The 18,635-nt window shown below is 41.1% G+C and overlaps 2 protein-coding genes across 4 annotated transcripts; one reads left to right on the forward strand and one right to left on the reverse strand.

The window, feature by feature from the left end:
- Positions 1-6: 6 nt before the first annotated feature.
- Positions 7-9,402, reverse strand: u2surp (U2 snRNP-associated SURP domain containing). 3 transcript variants are annotated; one of them, XM_076080598.1, is made up of 26 exons: positions 9,331-9,402; positions 8,429-8,527; positions 8,180-8,294; positions 7,924-8,048; positions 7,765-7,835; positions 7,515-7,603; positions 7,341-7,376; positions 7,153-7,235; positions 6,712-6,877; positions 6,212-6,423; positions 5,787-5,830; positions 3,642-3,746; positions 3,480-3,546; positions 3,234-3,397; positions 2,928-3,090; positions 2,730-2,809; positions 2,561-2,648; positions 2,329-2,466; positions 2,047-2,236; positions 1,837-1,917; positions 1,650-1,698; positions 1,400-1,547; positions 1,188-1,298; positions 976-1,103; positions 695-871; positions 7-493 (listed from the first exon to the last, which is right to left on the reverse strand). In XM_076080598.1, the coding sequence occupies exons 1-26, from the start codon at positions 9,373-9,375 to the stop codon at positions 358-360; spliced, it is 2,910 nt and encodes a 969-aa protein (XP_075936713.1). In that variant the 5' UTR covers positions 9,376-9,402; the 3' UTR covers positions 7-357. The 3 variants fall into 3 exon arrangements, with proteins under 3 accessions (XP_075936713.1, XP_075936712.1, XP_075936714.1); XM_076080597.1 differs by having other exon boundaries at positions 1,650-1,701; XM_076080599.1 differs by lacking the exon at positions 7,341-7,376 and having other exon boundaries at positions 1,650-1,701.
- A 727-nt stretch (positions 9,403-10,129) lies between these two features.
- Positions 10,130-17,558, forward strand: pcolce2b (procollagen C-endopeptidase enhancer 2b). The gene is made up of 9 exons (XM_076080663.1): positions 10,130-10,508; positions 10,809-10,917; positions 11,349-11,604; positions 12,745-12,869; positions 13,415-13,551; positions 13,636-13,799; positions 14,781-14,864; positions 16,920-17,087; positions 17,428-17,558. Exons 1-9 carry the CDS (start codon positions 10,183-10,185, stop codon positions 17,556-17,558), a joined length of 1,500 nt encoding a protein of 499 aa, XP_075936778.1. The 5' UTR covers positions 10,130-10,182.
- The last annotated feature ends 1,077 nt before the right edge of the window (positions 17,559-18,635 follow it).

Below are 18,635 nucleotides of genomic sequence, written 5' to 3' on the forward strand. Positions count from 1 at the left end.
TTCATGTTTGATTTAAAAATGACATTTGTTTATTAGGAATCCTTTTTCATGTTAACTACAAAAACAGAAAATGAGCATGAATATGACTTTTCTCATAACACTCTGTCGGGTGTGGTCGACCACATGGATGAATTCCATTGGGAGGTGTTGGGGAATCAGGACACACAAGCACATTATTTTTTTGTACAATATAAAACAGTAATGGCCCCATCCATTAGAGATGCAGCAGCCTCCACTCTTCATTGTCTATACATTAACATTTGGGCAGAGATCTTCAGCTACCAAATCATTCAGTCAATCTTTTATACAACACGGAAAAGGGAAGAGTGGGGAGGGAGGAAAATAGGAAAAGACGTGTCAGTGTTTGCTCTTCTTTGATTTTTTATGAGACCGGTGAGGTGACCGTGATTTGGAGCGGGACTTCTTGGCTGATTTCTTGGGCGTCTTGGAGCGCGACCTCCTGGATCGCTTGGGTGTGCGAGGTGAGGGAGATCTAGTGGGACAAAGAGGACTTTTTAAGTTGTATCAATGTTTCAACTCTCCTAACCACACTGCAATTAATATAAGAAAAACTAGTGTCAGCACTAAAGAAAGGTCTGGCTCTTCACAATATCATTCTGGTACAGAGGGAATAAAACAGCAGGCTTATACCCTCAAGACTAACCAAACCTGGCTCTAATGACATTAGTCTTACCTCTTTGAGGACTTTTTGATGGTGGTCCGCGGGGAGTCTTTATGGGTGGAGCGGGAAGATGTGTCTTTCGAGTATGAGCGGTCGGAGCGTTCTGATCTTTCTGAACGGGGTGAGGATGACCGGCCTCGTCGGGTGCTACTCCTTGTTGGGCTGGGTGACCCACTGTGACGCCGCTTCCTATGAACCGGAGAGGAGAAATATATGTCAGATAACTAAACCAATCCCATGTTTTATAAATGACACCGTAAGTGATTGTTGAACCTGACAGCTGGTTGTCTCACCTCTCTTTCCTGGTTGGCGTGTCGTCCTTTTCTTTTTCCTTCTTCAAATCCTTCAAACGGGCCTCAGCTTTCTCCTTCTCTTTCTTCTCCCTCTCTTTCTCCCGTTCAAGTTTCTCTTTTTCCTTTTCCTACAACACGGAAACAATAAATTAACCCAATTTTGAATTTCAATTACTGTGGTTGATATCATCTATAGGGCCCAACTTCAATACCTTTTGTAGTAATTTGTCCCGGTAGTGCTCCACCTGCTCCTGAATACTCTGCCCAGGCTTCTTGGGCCTTTTCCCAGACTCCAGCTCATCCTGGAACTTCATGACCTTAACCTGGGTGAACAAAGCAATACATTTTATCTGCATGCATAACACCACAAATATCATGATATGCTGGTCATGTAGTATTAGGGTTTCTTATAGTTGTGAAGTACCTCTATTTCTCTGAGCTTTGTGCGTTTCTCCTCATTCATTTCAGACATTTTGGCCTTAATATCCGAGTCCTCTCTGATGGGGGTTGAGTAGCTCTGATTATCATCTGAGCGAGGGCTCCTGTCATCATAATCACTGTCCTCCTCATCCCTTCAGAGTTGGAAACAGTGGATTTAATAAAATAAAAAAGGTTGAGGGTGCAGCTATGTATTTGCAGAACAGACCTCAAAAGATAGCACACACAAAACTCACTTTTTTGTTTCTTCTGGCTGCTCCAATGCCTCCCATTTTGAAGTCGTCACTGCTGAAGAGCAAACAAAAGAAGGTAAAACTGCAACTAAGAATGCAAACAACCAAATTGGTGACAAAGACAATTTAAGTACTGAAGTCAAAGCTTTTCATATGTTGAATTTAGTTTGATTCCACCTAAACGCCTCACCTTGAGATTCCAACTCCGACTCTTCCACCGCCTCCCATTTTGAGGGCGCTACCTTGAAGGTTGCATCCTTGGACGGATCCACTATGAAAACCAGGAAAAGAGCAAGTAATTGAGCAACTTTACAAGAGCTGCATACAGTAGAGCCTGTCGGACTGAGATCATCAACAACCACCTCATACGATATCCTATGTTGGACTCTGCACAACTCACAAGGTATTCCATCGATGTCTTCTTCCATGGGCTTGATAGGAACACCATCTAGGTCATCCAGGGGGGCTCCGTCAATAGGAGCTCCATCAATGGGCCCTGCGTCAATCGGCACCCCGTCCACATCCTCCAGCAGAGAGCCATCTACATACTCCCCTATTGGAGCCCCATCAATGTCCTCTGCTGGCTCAGCCTGGACCAAAGATGGCACACAAAAAAAAAAATCAAGCTGGGACTTCAGTAACTCATGGGATGGGTATAGAATAGTATCGTTACATAATGTACCTCCACAATGACGACAGGGGGTTCCTTCTCTGCAGCGAGATTAACTAGACCCAGGAAGATGTTCTGCAGCTTGATAAGGAAGGGGTCCGGGTACACAGCCCAGTCCTCCCATGCCCGGAAACATGCCATGACTCGTTGCTGCCACAAAGGAGAAAAGCAGAAGGCTGGTTGAGTGACATAATGTTAAATTATTAGTGTTTAGTTTAGTTAGCGGGATTTGGATGTTTGCTACCTTAAAGTTCTCACTCTGGAGGTGGCCCTGTATCGATTTGTACGTCGCGTTGAGGTCTGCAAAAATCTGGCAAAGCTTCGTCTCAAAACTGTTAAGAGAAGAGAATTCGTGTGAATTTGAAACAGAAGTAGGTGAGCTCGGTATTCCCATCTTGAATCACACTACTCACTATTTTCTGTAGTAAGACGCATTGGATACTTTGGCAGAAGAGTTGTACAGCACATCAGAAACTAGATATAACCGTGCAATCTGAAATATAAAAGACAACATTATATCTTTTTTTCTCACAAGAACGTCTGCACAGAATTTAATAATCATGGATGCTAGTTGGTCATTTTCCTAGAAAAAGATTGCCGATTCATCTTGCCTTCTTGGGAAGAGGTGTTTTGAGGATGGAGAGAGACTCTGTGACACATTCCACAATCTCTTCAGCTGCTTCGGCATGGCTCAGACAAAACAACATGGCTTCTGCTATGTCTCCCCTCCTGGGAGTCATACCACGCAGCATCTCCTCCAGTTTGTCCCGCTCTCTGCAGAAATGAAGGACCATAAACATGAATCTATCGAGCTGCAGGTTCACCAACAGCAGAGGCACTTTAACACATTTCATGAGTCATGAGATGATACATATTTAACTGGATCAATGCCAAAATTCATAAAGAAATGGTCTTACTCTTCTTTCAAGCAGCCTTTCTTGCTGCCCTCCTCATCTTCCTCCTCTTCCTCACCATCATCATAAGGACCATGGAGGTACGGGTTAAGAGGAGGCGGACGCCACATGGAGCCATTCTTAAACATCCTAAAGTCCTCTGTTTTCCATTTGACTGGTGCTTCGCCCTGAGCAAGGAAAGTACAGTTAATATCAAAACCATCATCACATTCTGACACTTTATGCAGTTCTATAAGTTACAAATCAAACCTGTAGGATGGAGTAGATTTTCCACCGGTAGTATACATGTGCTGGGCTTTGGTTCTCAAATAGAAACCTGGAAGAAAGATCATGAACATGAGCATGCAAATACTATTAAGCACTAAAATGTTCAAAAAGGTAAATACATTGCTGATGTGCAGTGGCACTGACCTGTACATGGGATTGTTGATTTCTCTGTTCATGATCATGGCTTCAAACATTGGGCCTTCACGCACCACAAACTCGATCATTCGGTGGATGAGAGAGAGCAAATTCCTACAAGAAAAACACAGTTAAAGCAAACGGATTCAGACCGGCCTGACTCTTGACCGCTACAAAAGCCTGTCTGTCCAAAGTTTCATTTTGCTTGGTGGTTTGACACTCGGAACAGTCGTCTCTCGACAGACCCGATGGGTGATTGACTAAACAAATGTTGCAGTGGGCTGTAACTGAATAGTGCACTGCCATGGTAGTACTTGTTATAATGTACCCGGCAGGCGATGTCACTTAAATGACTATTCATCACTAAGTTACTGTGAAAGATGGGGAAGAAATTGAGGCATATTTTATTAGAGAGACAACTGTCCAAGAGTGTCACATAACCAGGCTTAAATCAAACATAACCTGAGCCTATGTATAACATCAATACATAAATGCTGCCAAAAAAACAAACTTAAATGACAACGGATGTTACAGTAAACAATTTCTAGGACCCATGTCTATAATGCATGATAAACACTTATAATGAGTTATAATCTCCGTATACCACTGTGTACGACGCATATAAGATTAATTAACTTTATGATACTAACTTATAACATTAATAACGTTTATAAAATATAGCCATCACCATCTTGGCAGTGACAACCCTAAACCCATAAACAGATGAGTTATATAAAAATATAATTGTTATGAACAGGTATATTAGCTATAGAGACAAAAATTGTAATACATTATACATTAAAAAAAGTCAGCGAGTGACCAGCAATCATGAAGTATTCTGATAAAATTCTATATAATGTGTTGTGATTACGAGTACTTACGAGTGCCTATAACTATAATTATACAGTGCTATAAGCCAATTAATACACATAAGAAGAATGTTTATAATTCATTATAGACATGGGCATCATAGAAAGCTGTTACCAAACCTTTAAAGTAATTAAGAGTAAATTAAAGAAAAACTAACAATTCAGGTAACAGTAGAATTTGTTTAAGTTTGTGCCTATGTGGTTTAATGATACAGTGCGACAGGTCTTAATTGCGTTGCACTGCATGGACCCTTTCCTTGAAATCTTCCTAGATTCAAATTTTAAAAAAAAATGGGCAAAAATTATATAAAAAAGGTCAACAAGTGAATCTGAAGAACTTGGGAAAGTAGGAGCGAGACATTGACAAGACGCTGTATTAACTGAAAAGTCTGTAAATACAGTGCCTCTCAATCCCCACTCATGTCCTGACTAATGTGAAGAAGAACCAAAGCAGTACAGGATTGCTGGCCTAAATAGGCTAAACATGGAATTTGCTGCTGGAGTTGGTAAAAAACTGAATACAATGAGATAACTTAAGTTCTTCTGTGACAATTTTGGGGAGATATATATGGTGCAGGCTGCATACAAATAGTCTAAAGTGTCCGACAAGACAAAGGATGTCTTTCATTTGACAACACAGAATACATTTACTTGTATTGGAGCCGATCGTACCAATGGCGGGGTAAAATTCAGTATACTTTCCCAATCCATCCCATGATGCTTTTCAGGTCCCTCGCTGCTGCAGACAGTTCAACTTGTGCTGCTCACCAAGGCCAATGTCAAAGGTATAGAATAATAGTGGCAGGTTTGGATTTGTTGGCAGGGGCCAGATTTACTGAGCTCCTAATAGAGTGACAGAGGCCAAGGGGGCAGACGGTCTGAGTGAGCAATGGTCAGAAAGCAGGACCTCACAACTACAGATCTAGAATCAGCAGACTATGTATGTGGCAGAGAAACAACGCCACGAAAGTGGAAAAACAATTAAATGTTGACGTATGGAGTGGAACTGTGATGGACTAAATTCATGATTGAATAAGCACTATAATGATGTTTTTGCTACGAACAGTAAAAGGAAACATGAGTGATGGTGGAGTGTGGTGGAGTACTGTTGGTCAGTATTATTCTATCTACCAATATGATGACATCGTACAACAGCTTCAACCATTGCTCACCCATACTGACCAGCCCCCTGTAGCATGCAGTGATCAATTGATCAAACTTTAGCTTCATTATGGGATGTTTTTTCTAAGTTTGTACACCAATTTAAAAAAAGAAAAACATGTACCTTTCTGTTGGGATAACCACTTTGACTATGGCTTGCGACAGAGTCTGTATATGAAGTCACATCAGATAATAAACATAGAATGTGAGTATTGTTAAAAGGCAACAGTTGAAAAATATAAAAAATGCATTTTAAAGTGCAACTAGATAACAACCATCAGTTTTACTAATGGCCAAACACCCGACACTGGATTCATTAACCATAAAAACCTCTCTAACACTGAGCATTTTCCACACGCTAACATTTCTTTATACCCACACTTTGATACACAGTGCAAAACTAGTTTAATTCAGACAAAGACTATCACTTACATGACTGGATTAAAACTTGTACTGACTGCTCATTATAAAGGCTAACATCTCACCATCTGAATTAACAACACACTGCCATAACCCATGACAAAATCCTAGGCTGACATGCTGAGTTACCTTCTCAAACTCCTCCTTGTTTTTAGGTGGAGGAAGCATGGGAGCGGTGGGGTTCTTTAGCCTCTCCCGGGGCTGTGCGTTGAAGGGTAGGCCGGAGGGAGGCGGTGGGAGTGTGTGCTCCATCATGGAAGGAGGGATGTAGATGGGGTGGGGCGGGATGGGCACACCTTTGCCCCATCCTAATTTCATCTCAAAGTTCATTATCATCTTTCCTGTAAGGGGAGTGAAGAAAGTAATTCATTTATATAAATATACACTACTGCTCAAAAGTTTGGGGTCACCTGTTATATTGATGATTTAAACAGTAGAATTCAGACACTAAATGTAATATTTACATTTCAAATAGCGCAGAATAATGAAATGATTAAAACTTAGTTTAGTTGATGTCGGCAAAGTTCTACATGACAAGATGAGAATACTGTTGCAAACATCCTACGATTTCGCTATGTATATACACAATGTCCTTTTTTCATTTAAAATAAAGAAAAGCAGCTTTGTACCATTTAGGTTCTTGAGTGCTCGCTCAGCATCCCTCCTGTTCATGAAAGCCACAAAACCACAGTTCCTCTCCCGAGCCCTCTCCTCGTCTGTTCTCGGCCACATGATCTTCACACTGGCCAGCGGACCATAACGGCCAAACTCTTGACACAGCATCTCCTCATTCATCTAAAATGGAAAAGACATGCAGGTATATTACTACTTCATAAATTGGCATTGGCTAATATCTGCACAACATAACCACTTGAAATTAGGACTGTAAGCAACACAGTTATGTTTGGTATTTAGAGTCGGCTCATAGCAAAGCAAGTAGGACTGTCAAAATTGAAATATTCATACTTAAAATAAATTTGTTGACAGCCCTAAGAGCCCAGCAAAGCTTTGTCGGTTAGTGCTTTAGTGTCTCTCTTCTCTACTTTGTATACGTTTGGATGGAAATTCACCTGTGGATTGATGTTTCCGAGATACAAGTTAGTAGTAGATGGGTCTCCAACATCATGGGAACCTGGCGCACAATCATCCAAAACTGCAGAAACAGAACAGAGAAGAATTTCCTTTGGTGTCTGACAGGACAGCGTATTTTCTTGGCAAGATGAGGATATTCACGGCCACTATAATAAGTCAAAATTACCACTGGACGGACGGTTTCTTCTTGAAGAACCATCCGCTAAAAGAAGCAGAAACGCAGTATAAATTTTGTTTCAGGGGCAAAAGTGGATGGGGGTGGGTGAGTGGAGTAAAGCGTGCAGGAAAGCACCAATTCAGGCCAAGTTAGTACATGAAACAGTCACTTTAAGCCACTTACATGAGCGTCTTCCGTCCGTGCCCGAGAGAGGTTCGAAGCGACTAACACGTCCTTTCAGCTTGTGTCTTTCATCCCTTTCCTCCTGTATTCTGTAGGAATCAGGATGCACAACAATTACGTACCACCTATGTTCAAATTACACATTCGTACTTTCGGAACCGCACTATTCCCCACCATAACACCTGGGAACACTCGTTTCCACTACCCTAAACAGTTAAAATGTCCAATAGGTTAATGTACTGGAACTCACTGTTTAAGTTCTTCTTTGAAGAGCTCCAAGTTGCTCTTCTTCTTCTCCTTTTCAGTAGTTTTCTTCACAGGCTGAAATACACAGGTGGAAATAATATCAAAGCATCATTAACTACAGCAGTTACAAGAGAGGCTACTTGTTGAATGTGATAGTACTTACATGTCTTTTGTCTACTGGTAAAAACTGAGTTGGGGTTTCCAAAGGCAAGAAGCTTTTTGATTGGTTCTCGAAACGTGACTTGGGTTTGTACAATTTCCCTTTCTTCTCATCAGCAGCTGCCTCCTCTGAAAGGTGAAAGAGTGTGATTGTTCTGTATTCCACTATTACATTCAAATTTCACTTGTTAAGTCATGGATGGAGCCCGTTGACAACTGTGATTGTGCCCAAACACTTAATGGAGTTACTAGAAATTTACCGTTTGTTGCATTTGCAATACCACCACGGACAAAGGCCTTGACCTTGCCATCCCCTCCTCCTTCAAAAGCAGCAAGAAACTCCTCATAGATCTCCGCTGCTGCCCGCTCATCCTCCTGAACACAGAAACCAGTGTCAAAGTAAATAAACACATGTATCAACTAACAGAGAAGCATCGTTGTACAATGTGTACCCAGTTACCACAGATCATACTGACAATATTCTCTAAAAAAAGGAAGCCAATACTTACTTTTTTCTTTATTTCATCTTGTTCCTTCTTGCTTAGGGTCCTCTTCGCCACTGCCATTTTGCCAATGCTGAAAGACTTCAATTTGCTCTCAAGCAACGCCTGTCGATGTAAACAAACCATGGTTGGCTTTCAACATGCATTTCGTAGTCCAACTCTAAATGTGTGTGCATATAGAATATACAGTCCATCACACAGATCAATGTTGCTCCAAATAGTATTCATTCATATTCAGATGATTGAGAAAGTGCGACAGCAGTCATGTTGACAGGTAGGTTACGCGGGATCCATGGCCGTAACAACACCCAACTCACTGTAAAGTGGGCTGTGTCCACTTGTAGACTGCAAACCACAGCCCAACCCTGTGATGGTTATTCTGTACGTTGCAATTACTGAATATATTTTAAACTTAGTTGCATCTGGACATCAGGATGTAAATACAACTGAGGTAAATTACCCAGAGGCCTAAACAAACTGCTGCAGCGCCACCGACTCAATGCATTAGTCGGCGGATGACAAACAAGGCTCAAATATTGTTAGGCCCGAGTTCAAAAATATTACATTTAACTACTACTTCATCACATTACAAAACTAAACTTTGTTCTAACGTCTCGCTTTATCACTATCAGCTTGTGAGCTGTGCTAACGCCGTTTCTTTCTGAGTCAACTGTCCTGACTAGTCCTTGTGTAGCGTTAGCTAACTCGCTTAGCTTAGCTATGTTAGCCAGTGTGGATAGCTTTAGCACGCTGGTAGTTAGCTACCACAATTGCGCACATTCGTAACTCTAGCCTCCTGCGTGCTTTAAATAGGTAAATAGTCACGGTTGGTCAGGCATACGAATATGTACATCGTTTCACTACAACAGAAAAGACCTAGCTAATGCAAGTACAAACGGTAAATTCACCTTAGCGGTAGCTTTTTGAGAGCCACCAGGCGTTCGGTCCGCCATCTTTTGTGTGACTAAAAAAAAAATCGATCATCGATTACATGATAGCGGCAAACGTGAAACTCCAGGCGACACAATCGATCATCGAATCAGTGATGGCTAAACTTATTTTCACTGTCGCTGTAAAGTGGTAATATTTACAATAACCCCCCAAAAAAGCAACTGGAGCTGTTTATGAAAATTTGTAAGATTTTTAGAGGTAGCGAGATCTCATTTTACATGATCAATTAAAACGTTTTTTTTTTTACAATTGTTTTATTGGTATATCACACAGAGAGCATATATATAGGTGCATGATACAAGCTCATACTATATAGAGTCATTTAATTGATCTATGAAAATAACAATACATTTGAGCAAGACCGTTTAATGGATCTTTTCATATTATACCGCTGAGATTTGAGCTATTAAATATGTGCCAACTAGCTGCTTATACCACGTTTAGTCCAGCAGGTGGTGCTCTACTCTCTATCTCTCTCATTGTATCTAGAAGTATCTCTGTTACCGGTGAATATTATTCTGATAACCCTCAGCCTACGGATATACCATTTTAACATATTTTTTAATAATGCTTTGAAGCTGGTATAAAATGTGCATTCCTGTTAAAAAAAAAAAAAAGCAGCTGCCACAGTTATCCTCTGTCACATCTGTCAGCATACTGTGTGTTTTTCTCATTGCAGTGAAGTCTCTGCCATATGTATGTATATGGTCCATGTTAGTTGGAATGGCAATTCACCCATGTACGACTTCGGGAGTTCAAGTTTATTCATCTCCTTCAAGGTTTTTCCGGCCAGGTGCTGCAGGAAACTAATGCAAGACCTCAAACCCTCCCTGTGCTTCTGTAATTTTTTTTCTTTTTTTTTTTTTAAAGCAGCAGCCTGTGCTCCGTCCCTCCATACACGCAGAACAAACGCTATATTCATCTGCTCCGGCTTGCAGTCACTGAAACTCCCAGCAGGAACTCCTGCCTACTTTACACCACCGTTTGAGCATCTGGACACAATGCCATTCATTTCAAGGGGCGAAAACAGGCGAAGACTCTGCTCCGTTAACCCAACTATGTGGAGAACATGCAGTATTTTTTGCGCATGGAGTCTACTGTTCTTGACACAGGTTTGCGCGCAGTCTCAGCGGAGGTACACAATTTATATTATTTTACTTATTTATTTTCAATCGATTTGAAAGCTTTATGAGTGAGCAAGGTGTCAAGGATCTCGTGTGGCGGACTGTGGAGAAGCATCGTCAGTGGACTGGAGTTTATTTAGAGGAATTTTCTGCAGTCCGGAGTGCCTCCAGTCAGGACATGTGGCGCATTGAATTAAGTCTGTGTTAAATCCACCGCAGGCTGTCGTTAACGTCGAAACATGTGTTAATGCTTTAACACATTATCAACATTTGATATTTTGAAAATAGAACACCTTCTCTCCCCCATCTAGACCAATCTTCACATGCGGCGGAAACATTACAGGGGACTCTGGAGTAATCGGGAGCCAGGGGTACCCAGGAGTTTACCCTCCAAATACCAAATGTGTGTGGAGAATCACAGTGAGTCCAATGTCATATTCACGTTTAGCTCTCATAGTCTAGAATAATAATGATGAAATTGATAGATAGCTTGTTGTTTAGAAACACACCAGCAGCTGCACAATATAATGGTATGATTCTCTAACCCCAAACTCCCAATTTCCTTCTAAAAATACTCAACCACAGCCAGATTAAGGCTGTTTTTGTGTTTTTGCTGACTGGCTCCCTCCATTACATTACTGTAGATTTAAACAGTCAATGTGTTGGCTGGACCAAGTTGCATTTTGCCTTTACATAAGTCAGACCTACTGTCAAAAATATGTTGTTATAGTATCCGCAATCACATATGGAGAACATAGTTTTACATCATTAATGTAACAAGCCAACATTCATGCTCTCATTAATATTGATATACGTGTAACCCTTAATGCCCTCTGTAAATCCACACCCAGGTCCCAGAGGGAAAGGTGGTGGTCCTGTCATTCCGCTTTATTGACTTGGAGAACGACAACCTGTGCCGCTATGACTTTGTGGATGTTTACAGTGGCCATGTCAGTGCGCAGAGACTTGGTCGCTTCTGTGGGACGTTCAAGCCAGGAGCCCTGGTTTCAACGGGCAACAAGATGCTCCTACAGATGGTGTCTGATGCCAACACAGCCGGGAGCGGCTTCCTGACTGTTTTCTCTGCTGCCAATCCACATGAAAGAGGTATAGGCAAACATGGGAAGAAGAAGCTTTGAGAATAGTGTTGGCGTGCCGGCTCTTATGTTGCCTTCCTACACAAGGTTGAGAGAATACCTTGCCTCTACCCAAGCATGTAATAGCCAGACACGTGGGACTGTGTCTCAGCCATGACTTCAACCCATAAAGGAATCCGATACTGGCCTAGGAGTGTCTGTGTTGATGTAGGGTCAGTCTCTAAAAAGCAAATTAACAAGGCTTTATAACACGTTGTTTCAGTGAGGTCATTGCATGGTATCACTATACCCAGACAGACAGACAGATAGAGAAAAAAATGTCCTCAAGCAGAATTCAGTTTCTAGGCATGCAGACATGCAGTAAAACAAAAGGAAGCATAAATTGTCTTCTGATCTGTAAAAAAAACAGTGACCTTTCACTTTTCAGAGACAAGGCTATGGGTTTAACGTTCCAAAAGGGAGGAATATCTTAAAAGTGATCGCAGTATGATGAGGAAAAATGAGGAACATTTTTTTGGAGCACATTAGTAGAAGGCACAGGTCAGAAGTATTACTTAGAGTTGAATGAGCCTCTTCCTCTCTGCAGGGTTGCGAAGTCACTTCTTCTGTTTTTGAGGAATTTGAATGGCTGGTTCTCTGTACGCAAGGAGCTGACAGCTGTAATGGGTAATGTCTATTAACCAGCCGGTCTGTCTCTACACAATGAATGGTAACAGATACTAAAGACCATTTAGTGTTGTCAAAACTATACAGCACAACATTTGTTAAGGGTCTATTTTTGACACTGTGCTAAATTGTCCTTCTTCATGTTGGAAAGGAAACATCAATCTAAGTGTATGTTACAAAGAAAACATGTCTTCAAGAGATTTAGCCTGAGCAACTTGTGTTATTATTAAACTGATGTTTCTCAGATGCTTGACGACGTTGGAAACATCCTGTCTTTTTTAAACAGGACTAATGACTGACTAAGTTTTTAGGGTGCACATAATGACAAAGAAGGCAACAAGAGCTCCTATTACAGTAGTGGGTCATTACAGGATCGTTGGTTATGATGATAAGATCTGGATCATTCCCCTCAAGGAACAGCAGGAATATTGTGCAGATTATTCCTGGTGACTCTCCAAGATTACTATATGTCATTACTCCACAGGGGACCAGTACTGTGGAGGCAGATTGGACAAACCCTCTGGGTCTTTCAAAACACCCAACTGGCCTGAGAAGGACTATCCAGCTGGCGTCACCTGCTCCTGGCACATAGTTGCACCAAAGAACCAGGTCAGAGTGTTCAAAATTAATTCATCTATTTTTTTCTTAATAAGAAAAATGCAAAGTTCTCAAGGTGGGATGTTGTAGATTTTGCTGGATTAAATGTCAGTGGTTGAATAAATTAGTCTCTTGTGAAATAAAGCATACCACATGTAAGTTACCACAGTCCGTTTACAGGTCTTAGGGAATACTACTGCATATGTGAAATGTTTTTTTTGACTCTTAACAACCCCTGAATTGTGGGTTTGTAGGTTTCGACACAGAATAATAATGCATGGACTAAAAAAAACATATCTCAAGTTCTCCTGCGTTGATTTAGATGGGTTTTTTCCATTTAAACTGTCCTACATGAGTTCAACATTGTTGTAGGAGTGCAGTGCTAAACCTTTGAGCACTCTTTTAAGACAGCTCAATGTGCAGTGGGTGTGGAACAAGTCTACATCATCCCACAAATGATAGGGTACCCTTTAGTCAAACAGCCTACCTTGATAGCCCCATTACAAGCTTTTGGTGCATGAAAGAATATTTTCTTTGTGGTTTGTCTCCTGCGGCAGATTATTGAAATCAAGTTTGAGAAGTTTGATGTGGAAAGGGATAACTACTGCCGCTATGACCACGTCTCCATTTTCAATGGGGCAGAAATCAACGATGCCAAGAGGATTGGCAAATATTGTGGAGACAGCCCCCCAGCGTAGGTGATTCCGATTTTATTTTCACCAAAACATCCATCCTATGAATTCCTCTCAGTTTACACTCAGTCTGCTTTTCTTGGCAGGCCAGTGTTCTCAGATGGGAACCAGCTCCTCATCCAGTTCCTGTCAGATCTCAGTCTAACCGCAGACGGCTTCATTGGACACTACAAGTTCCGACCAAAGAAATTCTCCATCACCACGATACCACCCACCACTACCACACAGCCAGTCACCACCAGGCCCATACGTAGGTAGCAACTTTTATCCAATAAAAAAACCTCTAGAGGTCTTCTAACATCTGTCTTTGTTGATGTAGCTATGAGGCATACTGGCTTTGCACTGCTGGATTCTCTTGCTAACACGTGGGGGTTTATCTTTTCACTTCAACCACTGCAATCTGCTTCTGATAGCAGCTCTGGGCAAGAAAAGAAGAAGTGAAGTGTACTGCTAGAGTCCTCTTAACACGGTTCATGGTTGAGGATTCTAAGTCAGAGCTGCTTTACAGTATATGCGGATAAATAGTAGGCATAATTACAAATACCCTTCTAAAATAAAAATGGGTTTAATGGGTCCGTTAAACAAAAAAAGGTCAAGCTAAATTGCGGATCTTCACAATTTGACATGCAGATGCATCTTTCTCCTCTGTGCAAAGACTGAATGTAAAATACAGTACTGGAGACTGCAGGTCCTATTAAAGGTGCAGCCAACAGCAGCACATGTCTTTTGCTCACCTTTTTCTTTGTACATAGCACAGATTCATATATAATGTGGGCATGTGTCGCAGCTCATTTTCATACTCGAACTCACATTCCTACACAGTGTTGTTTTTTCTCTTAGTCAAGCCAGGTTATTTTGGCGTCTCCCCGCCATGATGTCATTATGTGACAGTTGCTTTCTGGTTGGTTTAAAATTCCTGACTTTTCCTTCTCCAGTAAGAATAATATTTGAACAGTCCCCTTGCATTTTCTTGGTTCGTTCCTTTATGGATTCTGTACTGTATCTCTAACTCTAGAAACAGATGTTGGCTTCACATTATCTCGCTATTTTACACACTGCAGTGCACATTGTCTCTGAGGCTGACAGCCAGTCATTTGGACTGTTGTGTTACTGAGAACAATCTGTAAATAAACCACAGCAGAAACAGATGCAACCATAACTTAGACGCTTGCATCACTGGCAGGCCAAAATTACAGCGATTGAATTTTCTTGTGTATGTGTGTCTCTGCAGCTCTGAAGTACTCCGTAGCCCTCTGCCAGCAGAAATGCAAAAGACGAGGAACACTTGACAGCAATTACTGCTCCAGCAATTTTGGTAAGAACATCAGTGCTTATTGCAATGTATTTGAACCACGTAACCTACAGTCGCTGATATGTCCCAGCCCTGCTAGTGTTATAACTGTACACATTTACTGTTACTATACATACATATAAAGTAAAGACAGTACACATTCTTCAAAGATTTAAACAGCATCGGGAAGCCAAATCTCCCCTGACAAGCAGTTTACAGTCCTGATCATGTCACTGTCTTTGCTGCTCTGATTTCTCACTGCGCATCTCAAAGACGTCCTTGATAGCCTGTCAGGAAGTGAAGGAGTGCATACAGTAGGACACAGTTACATCCAGTGTAAACACACACAGACACACACACACACACACACACTCAGCCTCTGACTGTGGGTAAACTGTTGATAAATGAGCATGTTGATTCAGGCTCGGCCTCCGTTTGCTACTCTCCTGCTCTCTGATGTTTTTTCCTCTTTAAGATGTTTACCACATGTGTTAGGTTGGCATTTCAAAGAGTTTACTTGGAATTGCATCAGGAACTGAGGAAAGGCACGCAATGTGGTGGTGCGTGTGGAAAAAGTCGCCCGTGTGATGTAGCGGCGCAGTCAGCACACAATATGTTACAACACATTGTAATGAAGTGGCGGGACGGTTGACTGATAGTTCCTCTAATTAACACTTAAAGCCATAACTGTTGCTATTGTTTAATCAAAGAATGTGATATATGCGCTTTGCATTGTTAAAAGCCGTTCCCTGGTTTATATAACAACAGCATCAGATATAATAACATTACAGTCCTCTGGCTATTCTCCCTGTCAGGAAATGAAACGGAAGTCCAGACATATTGGTACCATCAATGAAAAAAATCCTGTTCAAACTGAATGAAAGTGCTTCTCTCTCACTCCACTGGCTCCACTGTCACTGCTAAATGCAAGGTTCATACAACAAAACTGTATTTGTTGTACTTTTGAAGACCTGGAGAGACTAAACAGGAAATGACTCACACATTTGTGAGCACAACCGAATATTAAAAAAAGAGCTGTGAGACACAGCAGGTAGCAATTCGAGCAAAAATAAATTTGTGCTATCTGTTTTCTCTCTATGTTAGATTGTATAGTTTATTATCGAGTTACCTCCACTGACTCAAAACATTTTAAGTATCTGCTGGACAATTATATCACACATTTAACTTGGCCTTGTCACAGGGCCATATCCTGGAAACACTTATCCTTTGAAGTCTTAAAATGTCAGTAAATTATATCCTTGATGTGTTTTCTGAGTTTTTGCGAAGGAGCTATTAGCTCACGGATGGATGAAGGAGCCATAAAAAGGTCAAAAGGGGAGTGTTGAAAGCCTGTGAGGAGCCGATGAGAGACTATGCTGTTTATTCACCATGACATCTTCACAGACAAGAACTAGCAGTAGTAGTAGTACGCACACATTGTTCACATCTATCTTAGATTATTCATGACGACAATAAAAAAGCAGATTCCCTTCACCACAACTAGGTCGATGTTAAGCTTCCCTCTTTAAATTCCAGGCTCCCCTTTACCTGATGTTGAAACATTTGCTGAGCTCTTCGTGACATTCCCATCAGCCTCAGCTGTACTTTGTGCTTATTATCATATGCCAGCATGCTAACATGCTAAAATAAACAATAGGGATCATTATGGTAAACAATATACGCATCAGCTTGTTTTAATTTTCATTGTGAGCATGTTACCGTGCCAGCATTTAGCTGAAAGCACCAGTGTGCATAAGCACAGCCTCACATGGCTCTAGTCTTGGAACTGTTTTTATGATACGAGTTAGCGACATCTGCTTTTACTCTTTTGTTTTTTAAAAGTGTCATTACGCTGCTGCAGTCGCTCTGCTTAAAGGTTTGGCTTTTGTTCTAACCACAGCCCGGGAACTTGCCACGGCAGTGACGATTTTGGTGTTCATGTCTAGGCTTTATCCTTGTTTATGAGGAAGCGTGTCATGAAAGGCACACATATTCTCTTCAAGTGATACGCTATTTTAGTGGATTTTCATGTATAAGTTCATTTGTCATGACCTGTGTTTATGTGTGTGCCTATGACAGTGATAACCGGTACAGTCATCACTGCTGTGATGAGAGAAGGAAGCATGTACGCCACTGTCTCTATCATCAACGTGTATAAAGAAGGCAATCTGGCCATCCAGCAGGCAGGAAAAACCATGAGCACCAAGATCATTATCCTGTGCAAGAAGTGTCCGTTTATCAGGAGAGGTGAGTTCACAGAGTGCTGGTAAATATCGAATTAGCAAAAAAACTATCCATATCCAAATGATGATAATCAATGTAGAGCTCCGGGCTGACTGTTCTGAATGACTTATGGCTCTGAGTTTGCCTCCTTTGCTGTGCCGTCACGCTCAGTTGATAGAGCTTGCCCTAAAGTGTGAGGTGAGCGGCAGAACTCACTGTCCAAACATTAAATATGTTTATATGTATGCATATAAACATATGGTATACAGACCCGCCGCTTGGGGATTCTGATATTTGGCCTCCCTGAATGTCTCTGCCGTTCCGCCACTGCATTCAGGTTTTTTGTGTGTGGCCTTCTCACCAGGCTTGAACTACGTCTTCATGGGCCAGGTGGACGAGGACGGCCGGGGCAAAATCGCCCCTCAGCACTTTGTTATGGCGTTTAAGACAAAGAACCAGAAAGGACTCAATGTTCTGAAAAACAAGCGGTGCTGAGTTCCAGTATGGCCGAGGATTTCCACTGGACGCGTTTGCCTGATGCTCCGCTGTGGATGGAAACAACTAAGCATTAAATGATCTCCAACTCAACAACACAAAGCCAACAACAAAACTGAATCTGGATGCAGAGACGCCAGAACAAAACATAAAATCGACATCATTCATTCAATTCAGCGCAACGTAGATTTTTGTATTTATTCATGTTGCTGCAGATCACATGTTTTTAGAATAAACAAGAAGACATTCAGCACTCCTACTCTGTTCTATTAAGAGACCAGTCAGTTCGTCTTATTTGCAACCTCAGAATAATTAGCAACAAAATGAGTTGTTTCCAACGCTATTCCACAGCCCATTCTCACTCTGCCTCGTCACATTCCTGTCATGCCCCTGGCAGGAAGTTAAATCGTAGCCAGTAACAGGAGCCCAGAATATCGAGTATAGCAATTCACAGAGATGTGCTTCACAAAACAAACAATAATCATATTGTTTAGAAATTCCAGTGTCCACATCTGTTCTGACAGTATCCTGTGATGGTACTATTAATTTAACATTTTTGCATATTCTACTTTTCAGTTCTTTCACTTTGAGTCTGTGGAGCGCAATGTGAATAAACAGTTGGATTTATTATTCAGTGTGCATTAAACAAATATAGCCTTGAATTTCCCAAGCCTGATACCCATCGGGGATTTGTCACAGCTGATTGTTGTATTTTTAATGACGGCGTAAACAGTCTGGAGTTCATTTTTGTAAGTTAAATTTTAATGGGCAGAATTTGGAAGTTTGTAAGTGATGATGAAAAGTGCAATATTTAATATGTATGTGATTCTTTTTTTTAAAGATTCTATGCTGGTTTTATGTGAAACAAATGAGAAACTTCCTAGCTAAAGCTCTTTTTCTTTAGTTTGTTTACAGATGCAAAGCACCGCTATCAGCGTACACCATTTACTTGTTTTATAAAAGGCAGAGTTATGAAATGAAAATTATTTTCATATGAAAAATTCTGTGAATATTATTTATATTTTGTTGTTTTCATCTGCCCAAATAAAACTCCTTTAACGTGTTCCTTATGTTCGT

Source organism: Anarhichas minor, unplaced genomic scaffold (genome assembly GCF_050575085.1).
Source record: "Anarhichas minor isolate MPS153535 unplaced genomic scaffold, ASM5057508v1 ptg000074l, whole genome shotgun sequence".
Lineage (NCBI taxonomy): Eukaryota > Metazoa > Chordata > Actinopteri > Perciformes > Anarhichadidae > Anarhichas > Anarhichas minor.